We start from the raw sequence: 15,031 nt of genomic DNA, 5'->3' as shown, positions 1-15,031 counted from the left end.
TTATTTATACCCAGCCCATCGGGCTGGGCTTCCCCAGCCACTCTGGGTGGCTTCCAAAAAAATATTAAAATACTGTAATACATCAAACATTAAAAGCTTCCCTAAACAGGGCTGCCTTCAGATGTCTTCTAAAAGTCTGGTAGTTGTTTTTCTCTTTGACATCTGGTGGGAGGGCGTTCCACAGGGCGGGTGCCACTACCGAGAAGGCCCTCTGCCTGGTTCCCTGTAACCTCACTTCTCGCAGGGAGGGAACCGCCAGAAGGCCCTCGGAGCTGGACCTCAGTGTCCGGGCTGAACGATGGGGGTGGAGACGCTCCTTCAGGTCTACTGTTCTGAGGCCGTTTAGGGCTTTCAAGGTCAGCACCAACACTTTGAATTGTGCTCGGAAACGTACTGGGAGCCAATGTAGGTCTTTCAAGACCGGTGTTATATGGTCTCGGAGGCCGCTCCCAGTCACCAGTCTAGCTGCCGCATTCTGGATTAGTTGTAGTTTCTGGGTCACCTTCAAAGGTAGCCCCACGTAGAGCGCATTGCAGTAGTCCAAGCGGGAGATAACCAGAGCATGCACCACTCTAGCGAGACAGTCTGCGGGCAGGGAGGGTCTCTTCCTGTGTACCAGATGAAGCTGGCAGACAGCTGCCTGGACACAGAATTGACCTGCGTCTCCATGGACAGCTGTGAGTCCAGAATGACTCCCAGGCTGCACACCTGGTCCTTCAGGGGCACAGATGCCCCATTCAGGACCAGGGGGTCCTCCATAGCCACCCACTCCCTGTCCCCCCAAAAGAGTACTTCTGTCTTGTCAGGATTCAACCTCAATCTGTTAGCCGCCATCCATCCTCCAACCGCCTCCAGACACTCACACAGGATCTAAACTATTTGCTAAAAAGAGCAGTAAAAGAAAATGAGTTAGCATAAGAATAATTTTTTTAAAATTACAGGCTAACTTGGGACTCTTCGGAGGTGGTTAGACTATGGCTCCCATCACTCCCTGACTATTGGCCATGCTGGCTGGGGCTGATGGGAGTCAGTCAGATTCCCCAACTTTGCCTCGGAAGGAGACCTCAGAGGTCATTTAGTCTAACCCCCTGCTGACACAAGAATCTTGTTTTGAAGCATCCCTGATGGGCGGGCATCCAGACTTTGTTTCTACACCTCTAATGAAGGAGACTTCATTACAGTCAAGAAGTGCACCCTGACGTTTAGCCAAAATAATAATAAGTTATTATTATTATTATTATTATTATTATTATTATTATTATTATTACAGTGGTACCTCGGGTTACATACGCTTCAGGTTACAGACTCCGCTAACCCAGAAATAGTACCTCGGGTGAAGAACTTTGCTTCAGGATGAGAACAGAAATCGTGCTCCGGCAGCGCGGCAGCAGCGGGAGACCCCATTAGCTAAAGTGGTGCTTCAGGTTAAGAACAGTTTCAGGTTAAGAACAGACCTCTGGAAGGAATTAAGTACGTAACCAGAGGTACCACTGTAATTATTATTTATACCCCTGCCATCTGGCTGAGTTTCCCCAGCCACTCTGGGCGGCTCCCAATCGAGTGTTCAAAACAATACAGCATTAAATGTTCAAAACTTCCCTAAACAGGGCTGCCTTCAGATGTCTTTTAAAAATAAGATAGCTACTTATTTCCTTCACATCTGATGGAAGGGCGTTCCACAGGGCAGGTGCCACCACCGAGAAGGCCCTCCGTCTGGTTCCCTGTAACCTCACTTCTCACAGTGAGGGAACCGCCAGAAGGCCCTCGGAGCTGGACCTCAGTGTCTGGGCTGAACGATGGGGGTGGAGGCGCTCCTTCAGGTATACAGGACCGAGGCCATTTAGGGCTTTCAAGGTCAGCACCAACACTTTGAATTGTGCTCGGAAACGTACTGGGAGCCAATGTAGATCTTTCAAGACTGGTGTTATGTGGTCTCGGCGGCTGCTCCCAATCACCAGTCTAGCTGCCGCATTCTGGATTGGTTGTAGTTTCTGAGTCACCTTCAAAGGTAGCCCCACGTAGAGCGCATTGCAGTAGTCCAAGCGGGAGATAACAGGACTCGCTTTCTTTTATTTCTAACCTTAAAACTGGGCCTGTGACTCAGCTGCTGCTCAGAGGTTTGCAGAACGGAGTGCAAATTCATAAGAAATTGTTGCTGATGCGTTAATTTATATAAAGCATAAAGCCAGGATAGCTTTGCAAGCGCAAAAACCAATTGCACGAATATTAAAATATAAACACCCATAATTAAAATGCACAATAAAGCAATTCCATTAGAACATTACAGTATAGGCACCCATAATTAAAAGAGGCAAGGAGGTAATTCCGTTAGAACAACGCAGTAATTAAAACAGAAGTCTGGGGTGGAGAACTCGAGGGAAAGCCTGCGTAAATGGAGGGTTTTTTTAAAAAAGCTGGCAGAATGCCAGTGTAGATGGGGAAGAGCAGTAGTGCATGCAGAAGGCTCCGAGTTCGATTCCTGGCACCTCCAGGTAGGACTGAGAATGCCCTCAATCTGAAACTCAGGACAGCTGCTGCTGGCTGTGGGAATGTTCAGGGATGCAGGAGAGGATATACTGTTTGATTATATCCTTTTCCAACTTGTGGAAACAAGTTCCACAATTTAGCAGAGTAACATCCCCCTTTTTAAACTTGCAGCGGATGCGTTTGCTCAGGCTCGCTAAAGCCCCTATAATAACTGTTCTGGTATTTTCCCCTTATTCCCTCATAAAAGATAAGACACGACACAGTCTTCTATAAAAGTATAAAAAGAGTTTACTCACATTCTGTTCACAACTGGATCCCAAAAGGCAGACTTAGCTTAGAAAAGTAACATACACTTGGAAACTATCTCATAAGGAGACAGTCCCTTTGTCCTCCCTTGGCTTGAAGCCAAGAGAGCATCTTTGGCTAAGCAGATGTTGCTTCATCGATGCATGTAGTCAAAGAGAGAGAGATGGCTGCCCTGCCCTGTGCTTTTGTCGTTACCTGCACAGGTGAGGCCACGCCCACCTCTAGTCACATGCAGAGGAAGTTTGTCCCAGCCCAGAAGGAAACAGGAAGCTGACCTGCTGGCTGGACAAACATTCCTCCCCATGTGTAAACATGTGCACTCTAGGAATGTTGGACTTGACTGCTCTTGTGTTTCACATCCCACACTGGCCAGTGAAGGCAATACTGGACTGGATGAACCAAGAGTCTAAGCCACCTTCCTGTTGCTGGAAACCCCAGGAGGGGAGGGGGTGCTCTTGTGGTCAAATCCTGCTTGCATTTGGTTGGCCACTGTGGGAACAGGATGCTGGACGAGATAGGTGTTGGGAACGAGCCATCAATAAATCACACTGTGCAACTGGAGTTAACACTTTAGTAGCCAGAACATGGTTTCCACAGAAGCACCAGACCTCATGAGCAGAGCAGTTCTTATCCGTTGGTCTTCCTCCATGAAAACCAGTGGCCGAGACAGAAAGTTCCCACCTCCCCGCAGCTGAACTGGTGCAGGCCTATAATAATAATAAATTTCATTTATACCCGGCCCTCCCCAGGCAAGACCGGGCTCAGGGCGGCTAACACCAGGTATAAAAACAATTGATTGAAATACAACTTAAAAAAACAAGATTAAAATACAACATTAAAATGCAGCCTCATTTCAGTAGAAACTCAAATCAAAAACTTTTCGGGGGAGGAAAACGTCAAGTCTTCACCAAGGCTAACTGTACAGACTGGTCCTATGTGGGCCAAAAAAAAGCCAGGGAAGTCCCCAAATAGGAATTCCATCACAGAGGGAGAAAGGAAAAAAGAAAGAGAGGGAGGGAATCAAATTGATTCCAAGCCAAAGGCCAGGCGGAGCAACTCTGTCTTACAGGCCCTGTGGAAAGAAATCAGATCCTGCAGGGCCCTGGTCTCATGAGACAGAGCGTTCCACCAGGCCGGAGCCAGTGTTGAAAAGGCCCTGGCTCTGGTTGAGGCTAATCTGACTTCCTTAGGGCCTAGGACCTCTAGGGTGTTGCTATTTATGGACCTTAAGGTTCGCCGCAGGGCATACCGGGAGAGGCGGTCCCGTAGGTACGAGGGTCCTAGGACATGAAGGGCTTTAAAGGTCAGCGCCTAGTGATCCCAGCACCTCCTCTCAGTAGGCCTTGCCCCAAGGAGGCAGTTGCAAAGACTGAAGGTCCACACCTCCCCACCGCCATCTAGGTCTCCTCACCTCCAGGGTTTTCCCCAAGCAATCGGAGACTGCGCCTGCATGCAGCCAACCTCTCCTTCGCCCCTTTTCATGCCTCTTCTGGTTCTGGAAGGCAAGGTGGGAGGGGGCCTGTTGCAGCAGTAGGGGGAGACATCCTGGCTCATCTCCGTCACCTGGCTCCCCTCCTTCTGCCCCTGATACCGAACATCTCTCTATCACAGACTCTCTCCGCTCACTAAGCCCTGTTACCCCTTCCACTTCTGACACCTTCTCCTCCCAGTCTTCTCCCTCTGACCCCTCATTGTCGCCCCACCACCAATCCCTGGGCTCTTGCATGCTCTGCTCTGTGCCATAGGGTGAGAAGCCTTGATGCTATTTCTATGCTTCGTCCTGTGGGATGTGATACCTAAGCAGCAGTCAAGTACAGTATTCCTTGTTTTCCTAGAGTGGATGTGCGAGGGGATGTTTGGACCAGCCAGTCGAAAACTTCCTGTTTCCTCCTGGCTGGAGCTTCCTTCCTTTGCATGTGACTAGACGTGGGTGTGACTTTACCTGTCCAGGTAACAAAAGGACAAGGCATGCTGCCACACTCTCTCTCTTTGACCTCCTCCGTTGTTGGAGCAGCTTTTTAGTTAAAGATGCTCTGTTGGCTTCCAGCCAGCAGTGGACACTGGGGTTATCCCCATATGGGATAGATCCACACGTATATACTTTGTAACTAAGTCTGTCTTCAGGGATCCAACTGTGAACTGAATGTGAGTAAACATGTTGTTGTTTAGTCGTTTAGTCGTGTCCGACTCTTCGTGACCCCCTGGACCAGAGCACGCCAGGCACTCCTGTCTTCCACTGCCTCCCGCAGTTTGGTCAAACTCATGCTGGTAGCTTCGAGAATACTGTCCCACCATCTCGTCCTCTGTCGTCCCCTTCTCCTTCTGCCCTCCATCTTTCCCAACATCAGGGTCTTTTCCAGGGAGTCTTCTCTTCTCATGAGGTGGCCAAAGTCTTGGAGCCTCAGCTTCACGATCTGTCCTTCCAGTGAGCACTCAGGGCTGATTTCCTTCAGAATGGAGAGGTTTGATCTTTTTGCAGTCCATGGGACTCTCAAGAGTCTCCTCCAGCACCAGAATTCAAAAGCATCAATTCTTTGGCGATCAGCCTTCTTTATGGTCCAGCTCTCACTTCCATACATCACTGCTGGGGAAACCATAGCTTGAACTATACGGACATTTGTTGGCAAGGTGATGTCTCTGCTTTTTAAGATGCTGTTTAGGTTTGTCATTGCTTTTCTCCCAAGAAGCAAGCGTCTTTTAATTTTGTGACTGCTGTCACCATCTGCAGAGATCATGGAGCCCAAGAAAGTAAAATCTCTCACTGCCTCCATTTCTTCCCCTTCTATTTGCCAGGAAGTGATGGGACCAGTGGCCATGATCTTGGTTTTTTTGATGCTGAACTTCAGACCATGCACACAAAAGCTTATACAGTCATGCCTCTTGTTGCATTTGCTTCACATTGTGGCTTTTTGAGTTGTGAACGTGGCAAACCCGGAAGTGTATACTTCGGGTTTCACCATGCGCACACATGCAGAAGTGTTCTGTACGCTTTGCACATGCGCAGAAGCGCTCTATCGTGCTGCGCACTTGCACAGAAGCGCCGCTCTAGTTGCTGACTTTTTGGGGTGCGAATGGCACCCCGGAATGGATCGTGTCCACAACTAAAGGTACCACTGTACCAAGAACAAACTTAGTTGGTCTCTCAGGTGCTACTGGACATTTAATTTTTTTAAAAAACATATCTTTCTTTTATATACTTTACACAAGATTGTGGTGTGTTTATTCATTTAAGAGGGATATAAGGGAACTTACCAGGAACCTGATAGTGAGAGGCTTACACGAGCCTGCAACCAGTTATCTGCTGTGCATTTAAAATGGGAATGTGAAACTCTGCTAAGTTATAGAACTTGCTAGCGCAAGTTAGGAATAATAATAATAAATAATACATTTTTATTTATTCCCCGCCCTCCCTGGCCAAGACCGGGCTCAGGGCGGCTAACACTGAATATAAATACAGTAAAAACATTAAAAACAAAACAAAACAAAAACAAAAACAGTTGAGGAAGGATATTAATAAACAATATATCCTCTCCTGCTTCCCTGAACATTCCCACACATCTGTCTCCTCCTGAAGTTCTGCTTGTCTGCCAGAAGATGGCGAAAGCTGCTTGCGTTAACATGGTGGGCGGCCGACTCTCCTTTCTTAGAGGTTTTTAAGCAGAGGTTGGATGGCCAACTGCAAGGGATTCAGTACTCTCAGGGGGTTGGACTAGATGACCCCCGGGTGTCCCTCCAAACTCTACGATTCTCCTCTCCCGTTCTGCCTTTTGCTGTTTCCTCCCAGGTGAGGTGGAGACCCCCAATGTCGAAATAAACGAGTTGGAGGAGGAAGATGAGGAAGATGAAGAGGAGGAGGAGGACGACGACGACGAGGTGGAGGTCAGGAACTTGGACTCTTCGGACGACGAGAAAGAGCCGGACGAGGAGAAGCAGCTGGAGTTGAGAGCCCAGGTGATGCGTTTGTTGGACGAGCTGGAAGAAGTCCGGGAGGTGGCCCTCAAGCACGAAGGGGATTCCCTCGAATTGCAAGGTGGGTGTCTTGCCTCAGGGCTGCGGGGTCCCTGGAACCTGCCATTTTTTCCAGGTCGTGTCAGTTTCCTCCAGACGACCCACTTGTGGACCGATCTGCTTGCACAAATCTTATGCAGAAAGTTAGATCATATGTCTGCTCTTTGGTATGCGTTCGCACAGACTGGCTTATGGTTCCGAAAGTGGGTGCTAGCCCGCCCCCTGGGGGTCGGTGAGATTACCAGGTGGTGCCAAGGGGGAAAGCAGAGAGGAGGCCAGAAGTGTAAATGTCGCTCAGCCTATGAAAAGTTGGATCAAGTCCATGCATTTTATGCCCATCATTAAATTAAGTTGCTCTAATTAAGTTATCTCCCGCTTGGACTACTGCAATGCGCTCTGCGTGGGGCTACCTTTGCAGGGGAACCGGAAACTACAACTAATCCAGAATGCGGCACATTATTGTGAAAATCTGGACAGAAAAGTTTAGCCAATTTCTGCCTGGACACTGCTTTCATCCTCAGTATTCCGGGTATGTCTGGGAAATTCTGGATGTATGGCAAGCCTAACAAGGCGCCATCCAACCGCCTTAAGGTCTCCACTCTGGGTTTGTGTAGGAATTTCTCCTGAGCCTCTTCTTCCTCAGAATTTATCCCACAAGGCAGCAGGTAGGATTTAATACAGTGGCACTTTGGTTCTCAAACGCCTTGGTACTCAAACAGCTTGGAACTCAAGCACTGCAAACCCAGAAGTAAGTGTTCTGGTTTGCGAACTTTTTTCAGAAGCTGAACGTGCTCTGTTTTGAGTGCCGCACTTCCGTTTTGAGTGTTACGCTGAGGTCTGCATGTTTTTGCTATTTATTTTCTGTTTTTGCAGTTTTTTTGTTTTGGTTTTGTCAGAGGCAGAGCTAGTTGCTCCGGCACATGGAGTGGCACACATGCTGTGCTCCTGCGGGCAGGGCTAGCCGCCCATGGGGGCAGGGTGAGGGGCAAGTTTCCTGGGGGGGGCACCCATGGTGATGTCACCCCCCCGGGATGACACCTCGGGCGGATTGCACTCCCCGCACCCCCATTCCTCCGCCAGTGGTTTTTGTGACTGTGTGGAACCCAGTTCAGCTACTGATTGATTGTGTGACTGCAGTACATTGTTTATTGCTTTCATTTTATGGATCAGTGGTCTTGTTAGTAAAATGCATGGTAATTTGCTGTTTTAGGGGTTGTTTTTAAAAGTCTGGAACAGATTCATCCATTTTGCATTACTTTCCATGGGAAAGTGCGCCTCGGTTTTGGAACGTTTTGGTTTTGGAACGGACTTCCAGGACGGATTAAGTTTGAGAACCAAGGGACCACTGTAAATGGTAAAGGTGCAGGCAGCTTTTAAGCAACATTGCGCAGGGACTGCCAAGCTCAGCCTTGGTTCCCCAGACAGGATTTCACTTTGCTTCTGTAACGGAAGCCGGGGTTTCGGAAAGACAACTGTGTAACACAGAGGAGCCATAGCAAGGAAGGTGATCTGCAGGTTGCTATTGAGAAGGTGGAGCTCCTGGCTTTTGAATTTGTAGCTGCCTGCTCAAAAGGGTTAACGATTGATTCTGCTTTTTCTCTCTGCGGCAGGGTTGCTGGAAGACGAGAGACTTGCCAGTGCTCAGCAGGCCGAGACCTTCACGAAGCAGATTCAGAGACTCCAAGGTCAGTCCTGGCCTCTGTGTGTGTTTGTTTGTTTGTGTGTGTAATGAATTGATTTACTGATCTAATGCAATTTTATTCAATGTGTAAATATGCCACATTTTCCCGAGCTGGGATTCAAGGCAGCTCCTGACATTTGAAAACTTCGCTATAAAATAGCGGTAAGCCAAAAAGACACAACATGTAAGGAAAAAGGGATGGGGCTGGAGAAGGAAAAATAAAATGCAAGCGTAGGTATCTGTTATTAACAGTTAAGGTTCTTACTGGAACCAGCAGGGATGGGAGTGGTTCATGGAGCCCAGCGTGTTTTAACTGTTTACAATTCTGAATTTTAAATTGTTATAACCTTCCCTGGGACCTCCTGGCGGAGAGCGTGGAATAACTTTGATGCTGCGGATGATAATTGCAAAGTAAGAAAAACTAGTTGAAAAGGATAGCTAAAATGCGTCAAAGCACATTTAGAAGCAGGAACTGAAAATATAATTTACTCTGACAGCAGCCCAGGCATCAGCGTTGTCTAGACATAGGTTTCCAAAGACCTGGCTGAACAGGAAGGTCTTAGACTGCCATTGGAAAGATAATAAAGAGGGAAAATTCTAATCTCTCCTCAGTATGGGAGCAGCCGCAGAAAAGGCTCTGTCTCACGTTGCTACCAGCCGTGTTTCTGAAGTCGAGAGGCTGAGAGGAGATTCTAAAGGGCACTGGCATAGATGTGAGCCCATCACTGTTGCCAGGGTTTGATTTGGTCTAAAACTGCTCTGTTGTGTCTCGGAAGCCGTTTCCTCCTTCCGTAAGAGCTCAGGCAAATTGGTGGGGGGACTTCATTGGTGTCAGAAGTGGGACGTATCACTGGAGGGAAAGAGTCCCTTGCCCAGCCCCAGGTGGGGAGGACTCCCTGGTCCTGAATGGGGTCACTGTGCCCCTGAAGGACCAGGTGCGCAGCCTGGGAGTCATTTTGGACTCACAGCTGTCCATGGAGGCGCAGGTCAGTTCTGTGTCCAGGGCAGCTGTCTACCAGCTCCATCTGGTACGCAGGATGAGACCCTCCCTGCCCGTGGACTGTCTGGCCAGAGTGGTGCATGCTCTGGTTATCTCCCGCTTGGACTACTGCGATGTGCTCTATGTGGGGCTATCTTTGAAGGTGACCCGGAAACTATGACTAATCCCGAATATGGCAGCTGGACTGGGGACTGGGAGCGGCCGCCGAGACCACATAACTCCAGTCTTGAAAGACCTGCACTGGCTCCCAGTACATTTCCAAGCACAATTCAAAGTGTTGGTGCTGACCTTGAAAGCCCTAAATGGCCTCGGTCCTGTATACCTGAAGGAGCGTCTCTACCTCCATCATTCTGCCCGGATGCTAAGGTCCCATACAATTCCAAAAATTGCAAATTCAGTTGCTACAATTCCACAGGCACTCACACACGTAAATGGCAAATGTAGAAGAAAATCCTACAGATGCTAGAGAGGGACCCGCAAGTGGGTTAAACACCTGTTTGTAGCACCGTAAATGCAAAAAATAAACATTTTTTGGTCCCTTCTTACCGTATGTCTGTTTTGGCAGCGATACCGTGAAAGCCCATTTTTGCAAGGTCGCGAATTTAAGCCGCGCTTTAACTTTTTCGGAATTTTTTGGGGGAACTGCGGCTTATATTTGGGGCCAATACGGTAATATTCTAGTGTAGATCATTTTGGCTTTGTAATTGATCTTCTGGCCCCATTCCAAACGCAAAAGTGGGGTTGGGCTAGATGACCTTTGGGGATCCCAACCAGAACTCTACAGTTCTGCGAAGGGTCACCCCTTTGTCCCTGGTTGCGGCCCCTCTCCTCCCGCAACTCTCGCTTTCTTCCTCCCCAGTTCGCTCGCCGGCCTTTTGATGTATTTATATATATATACTTACAATAATATTTATTAATTTTCAATAGACATAACAAAAAAGAAAATATACAACAACAGAATAGAGAAGTGAAAAAGAAGAAAAAAGAATAACAAACTTAAAATACCTAAACAGAAAAAAAGAAACTCAATTAATTAATTAAAATTCATTTTCATAAACATTTTAGTTGACTTCCTCTAATCTCCTCCATCTGAATTTCCTCTTAATTTGAATGTAGCAGTTTCCAATATCATTATTTCATAAAACAATATTACAGTTGTATTCGAATTTCTTTACCTTTCTTATAGTACATTTTCTTACTTATATATTTAAGTCTAATTTAGTCCTAGGCCTGATTGGTTCTTTCAAGTGGTTACATATCTTTAATATTAGAATATTTGTTCAAATAGTCTTTAAATTTCTTCCAGTCTTCTTGGTAGTCCTCTTCTTTCTGGTTACGGTCCTTTTGATGTATTTATAGGCCCAATATCTCAGCTCCTTCTCGTCGAGCGAGTGTTAATCTGCGCAGAATGCTGCTATAAATAGCGTGGGCACTGTACGGAGGACGCCACGTGTCCCCGGAGCGGCAGGTGGCGAGTCTATATGTGGCGATGCCGCCCGGGGCTTGAGCAATCCATGGGGAACGGGGATGGGTTCAGCCTCGAAGGGCTGGCGCAGGGAGGGACGGCAGGCAGGCAAGACGCTGGGACAGCCTCAGGACAGTTTGGGGTTCAGAGGAGGCCAACTGGTTCTTCCCCAGGGTTTTTTTTTGAACCGAGCTTTGACCGCTAGGCGCTGCTGCCTCTTCTCGCTGCAACCTCCGAGATCCCCGGCAGTTGTGAGAGCAAAGCACTGGGAAAGGATCTGGAGGTAGGAGTGCACCTCGCGGCCTTGTAAAGGTAAAGGGACCCCTGACCGTTAAGTCCAGTTGCGGACGACTCCGGGGTTGCGGATCTCATTTCACTTTATTGGCCGAGGGAGCCGGCGTACAGCATGACTAAGCCGCTTCTGGCGAACCAGAGCAGCGCACGGAAACGCCGTTTACCTTCCCGCTGGAGCGGTACCTATTTATCTACTTGCACTTTGACGTGTTTTCGAACTGCTAGGTTGGCAGGAGCTGGGACCGAGCAACGGGAACTCACCCCGTCATTGCGGGGATTCGATCCGCCACCCTTCTGATCAGCAAGTCCTAGGCTCTGTGGTTTAACCCGCAGCGTCACCCGCGACCTGCTTTTTCAGGGTAAAGGTAAAGGTAAAGGGACCCCTGACCATTAGGTCCAGTCGTGGCCGACTCTGGGGTTGCGGCGCTCATCTCGCCTTATTAGCTGAGGGAGCCAGCGTACAGCTTCTGGGTCATGTGGCCAGCATGACTAAGCCGCTTCTGGCGAACCAGAGCAGCGCATGGAAACGCCATTTACCTTCCCGCCGGAGCGGTACCTATTTATCTGCTTGCACTTTGATGTGCTTTTGAACTGCTAGGTTGGCAGGAGCAGGGACCGAGCAACGGGAGCTCACCCCGTCGCAGGGATTTGAACCGCCGCCCTTCTGATCGGCAAGTCCTAGACTCTGTGGTTTAACCCACAGCGCCACCCGCATGAGAGCAAAGCACTGGAAAAGGATCTGGAGGCAGGAGTGCGCCTCGTCGCCTTGACACCGATGCAAATTGAGGAGATCTACACCAGATGGAGCTCGTCTCCCATGCAAAGGCAGATGCCGTCCATCAAACTAACTCACAAATCTCCAGCACGGCTTTTGTTGGAAGGGCCCTCTTCTCTCTTCACGTCCTGCTCCGGGCTGCATTCTTTGAAATTTCAGTAAATCATAGAATTGGGACCCCAGGGGTCATCTAGTCCAACCCGCTGCAATGCAGGAATCTTTTTTCCCCTCCAATTTTTTATTCTGTTTATAACACAACTAAACAACACAAACAGAAAAACAAACAATACAAACAAACTCTTGTCTTATCATTATTTTTTCTAAACACTGTTAGGTGGGCTTCCCCAAGTCCCCCCCATCTGATTTTCATTTTACCTCATCTTTAGCAGTTTACATATATCATAATTTCTAACCATTTTTTAAAATCACGCTTACTTTTACCATAAAAATCTTCACATTTTATCACTTACTTTAAAATAGTACTATTTTAAAATACATTGTCTTCTACTTCTAACCCTACAGCCTATATCCACTTCCAAAGCTATTCTAACATTTAAATATTAACATATTTTTTTCAAATATTCTTTAAGCTTCTTCCAGTCTTCTTCCACTGTCTCTTCTCTCTGGTCTTGGAGTCTCCCGGTCACTTTGGCAAGTTCCATATAGTCCATCATCATCATCTGCCTCAATGCAGGAATCTTAGCTAAGGCATCCCTGACCGGTTGGCTGTCCAAGCTCTGCTTAGAAAACTTACAAGGAAGGAGAGTCTACCATCTCCTGAACTAGTCTGTTCCACTGCGGAACAGCTCTCGCCATCAGAAAGTTCTTTTTCTTGACGTTCAGTTGGAATCTCCTGTCTTGTAACTCGGGGCCACAGGTTCGGTTCCTACTCTCTGTTGCCGGAGAAAAGAAGCTCGCTCCATCCGCCATGTGACAACCTTAGAGATATCAGTTGAATGAAAATAACAGGAGGACAAGTACACACACCAAAAAGCAGCGCAGTATATCTGGAAGAGACTTGGGTCAAATAGGCAGAGGACGCTAGACCTTTAGGAAAGCCGAATTTCACATTGTACCACAAAGAGGGAGTCCTGTGTGTCTGTATTTGTACACATGTAAGATAAAATCCAAGGTACGCGGGTGTTGCTGTGGGTTAAACCACAGAGCCTAGGACTTGCCGATCAGAAGGTTGGCGGTTTGAATCCCCGTGACGGGGTGAGCTCCCGTTGCTCGGTCCCTGCTCCTGCCAACCTAGCAGTTCAAAAGCACGTCAGAGTGCAAGTAGATAAATAGGTACCGCTCCGGTGGGAAGGTAAATGGCGTTTCCGTGCGCTGCTCTGGTTCGCCAGAAGCGGCTTAGTCATGCTGGCCACATGACCCAGAAGCTGTACACCGGCTCCCTCAGCCAGTAAAGCGAGATGAGGGGCGCAACCCCAGAGTCGGCCACGACTGGACCTAATGGTCAGGGGTCCCTTTACCTTTACCTTTAAGATAAAATCCTAAGTGACATTGAGTTGCTTAGGTGCACCATGGGTACAGACTTGTATTTCTAAATGATGACCTCCTGGCTTTATCTTTTTTATAAAAACCCCGCCAACCGATTACCCCGATGATGTCCTAGTTTACTACCTGCAGGGAAGATTTTTGCGTGTGTGTCTTTACGTCAAGAAACATTCAGAACAGCGCTGCCACCTGCAGTCTGAAGTGGCATAGGTAAAAAGGTAAAGGTAAAGGACTCCTGGACGGTTAAGTCCAGTCAAAGGCGACTATGGGGTTGCGGCGCCCCTCTCGCTTTCAGGCCGAGGGAGCCAGCGTTTGTCCACAGACAGCTTTCCGGGTTCATCTGGCCAGCATGAATAAGCCGCTTCTGGCGAACCAGAGCAGCGCACAGAAACGCCATTTACCTTCCCGCCACAGCGGTACCTATTTATCTACTTGCACTGGCGTGCTTTTGAACTGCTAGGTTGGCAGGAGCTGGGACCGAGCAACGGGAGCTCACCCCGTTGCGGGGATTCGAACTGCTGACCTTCCTGGATCCCTTGCCTCAGGCATCACCTGAACCAAGTCTGGGGCCTGATCCTGAAGAGTCCCAGTCTGCACAGGTTCCCCTTCAACAAGCACCAGCTGAGCCGAGTCCGGGGCCTGAGCCTGCCCTGGCTCCAGATGCAGGGATGACCTTGTTGCCTTCAGCTGGGCCATCACTTACAGCTGCTCCACTACCGGTTGGGTCAGGAGAGGCTGAGGCGGCCTCTGGGTCTAGTAACCCACCAGTGTCTCCCGAGCTGCAGACACTGAGGTCTGAGAGAAGGAGAGACCTGAGTACTCGTAGGAGGAGTGCTCGCCTTTGAGCGAGACAGGGAGGTGAGTCGCCGGGGGATCAGGACCGGCCGTTACCCCGACAGAGATAAAAGGCGGTCGGACCCCGCCCCAGGTTGCGGGAGCAACATTGCTGTTTGCCAGAACCTGCCTGAGACCTGACCTAGCCTGGTTTCCTGCCTTGACCCTGTCGGACTGACTCCAAGTGGAACCCTTGGATTCGGGACCGGACCTGGACCGCGTGGCTCGGATTAACCCCCAGCACACCACTCTGTGCAAAGTGGAAAGGAGCTGGCCCTCTGCTGGTCTTGGGGGCCAGCCGGGCAGATGCCCAGTCTTGCCACCCTCTGGGTACAGCCACCACACCTCATTTTGCAAAACTTGTAGTATGGCTCTACCAGGAATCAGTCGCTTTGGAGAAGAAGTGTGGAGTGACTCCCCAGGAGAGCATAAAGTAAAAGGTAAAAGGACCCCTGACCATTTGGCCCAGTCGTGGCCGACTCTGGGGTTGCCGCGCTCATCTCGCTTTATTGGCCGAGGGAGCCGGCGTACAGCTTCCGGGTCATGTGGCCAGCATGACTAAGCTGCTTCTGGCGAACCAGAGCAGCGCACGGAAATGCCGTTTACCTTCCCGCCAGAGCGGTACCTATTTATCTACTTGCACTTTGACGTGCTTTCAAACTGCTAGGTTGGCAGGAG

The 15,031-nt window shown here is 49.0% G+C and overlaps 1 protein-coding gene across 4 annotated transcripts in view; it reads left to right on the top strand.

Annotated features, from left to right (window-relative positions):
* Positions 1–15,031, top strand: part of CCDC136 (coiled-coil domain containing 136) — a 52,494-nt gene that overhangs the window by 7,990 nt on the left and 29,473 nt on the right. For all 4 annotated transcript variants that reach the window (XM_081023066.1, XM_081023065.1, XM_081023063.1 and 1 more), the window contains exons 2-3: positions 6,578–6,823; positions 8,412–8,486. In XM_081023066.1, coding sequence (XP_080879192.1) covers positions 6,578–6,823; positions 8,412–8,486 — 321 coding nt within the window. The remainder of the gene's footprint in view (positions 1–6,577; positions 6,824–8,411; positions 8,487–15,031) is intronic.

This window comes from Podarcis pityusensis, assembly GCF_964106645.2.
Source record: "Podarcis pityusensis genome assembly, chromosome: 10".
NCBI lineage: Eukaryota > Metazoa > Chordata > Lepidosauria > Squamata > Lacertidae > Podarcis > Podarcis pityusensis.
Note: the sequence above shows the minus strand (reverse complement) of the source record. Positions and strands in the feature narration are given on the sequence as shown.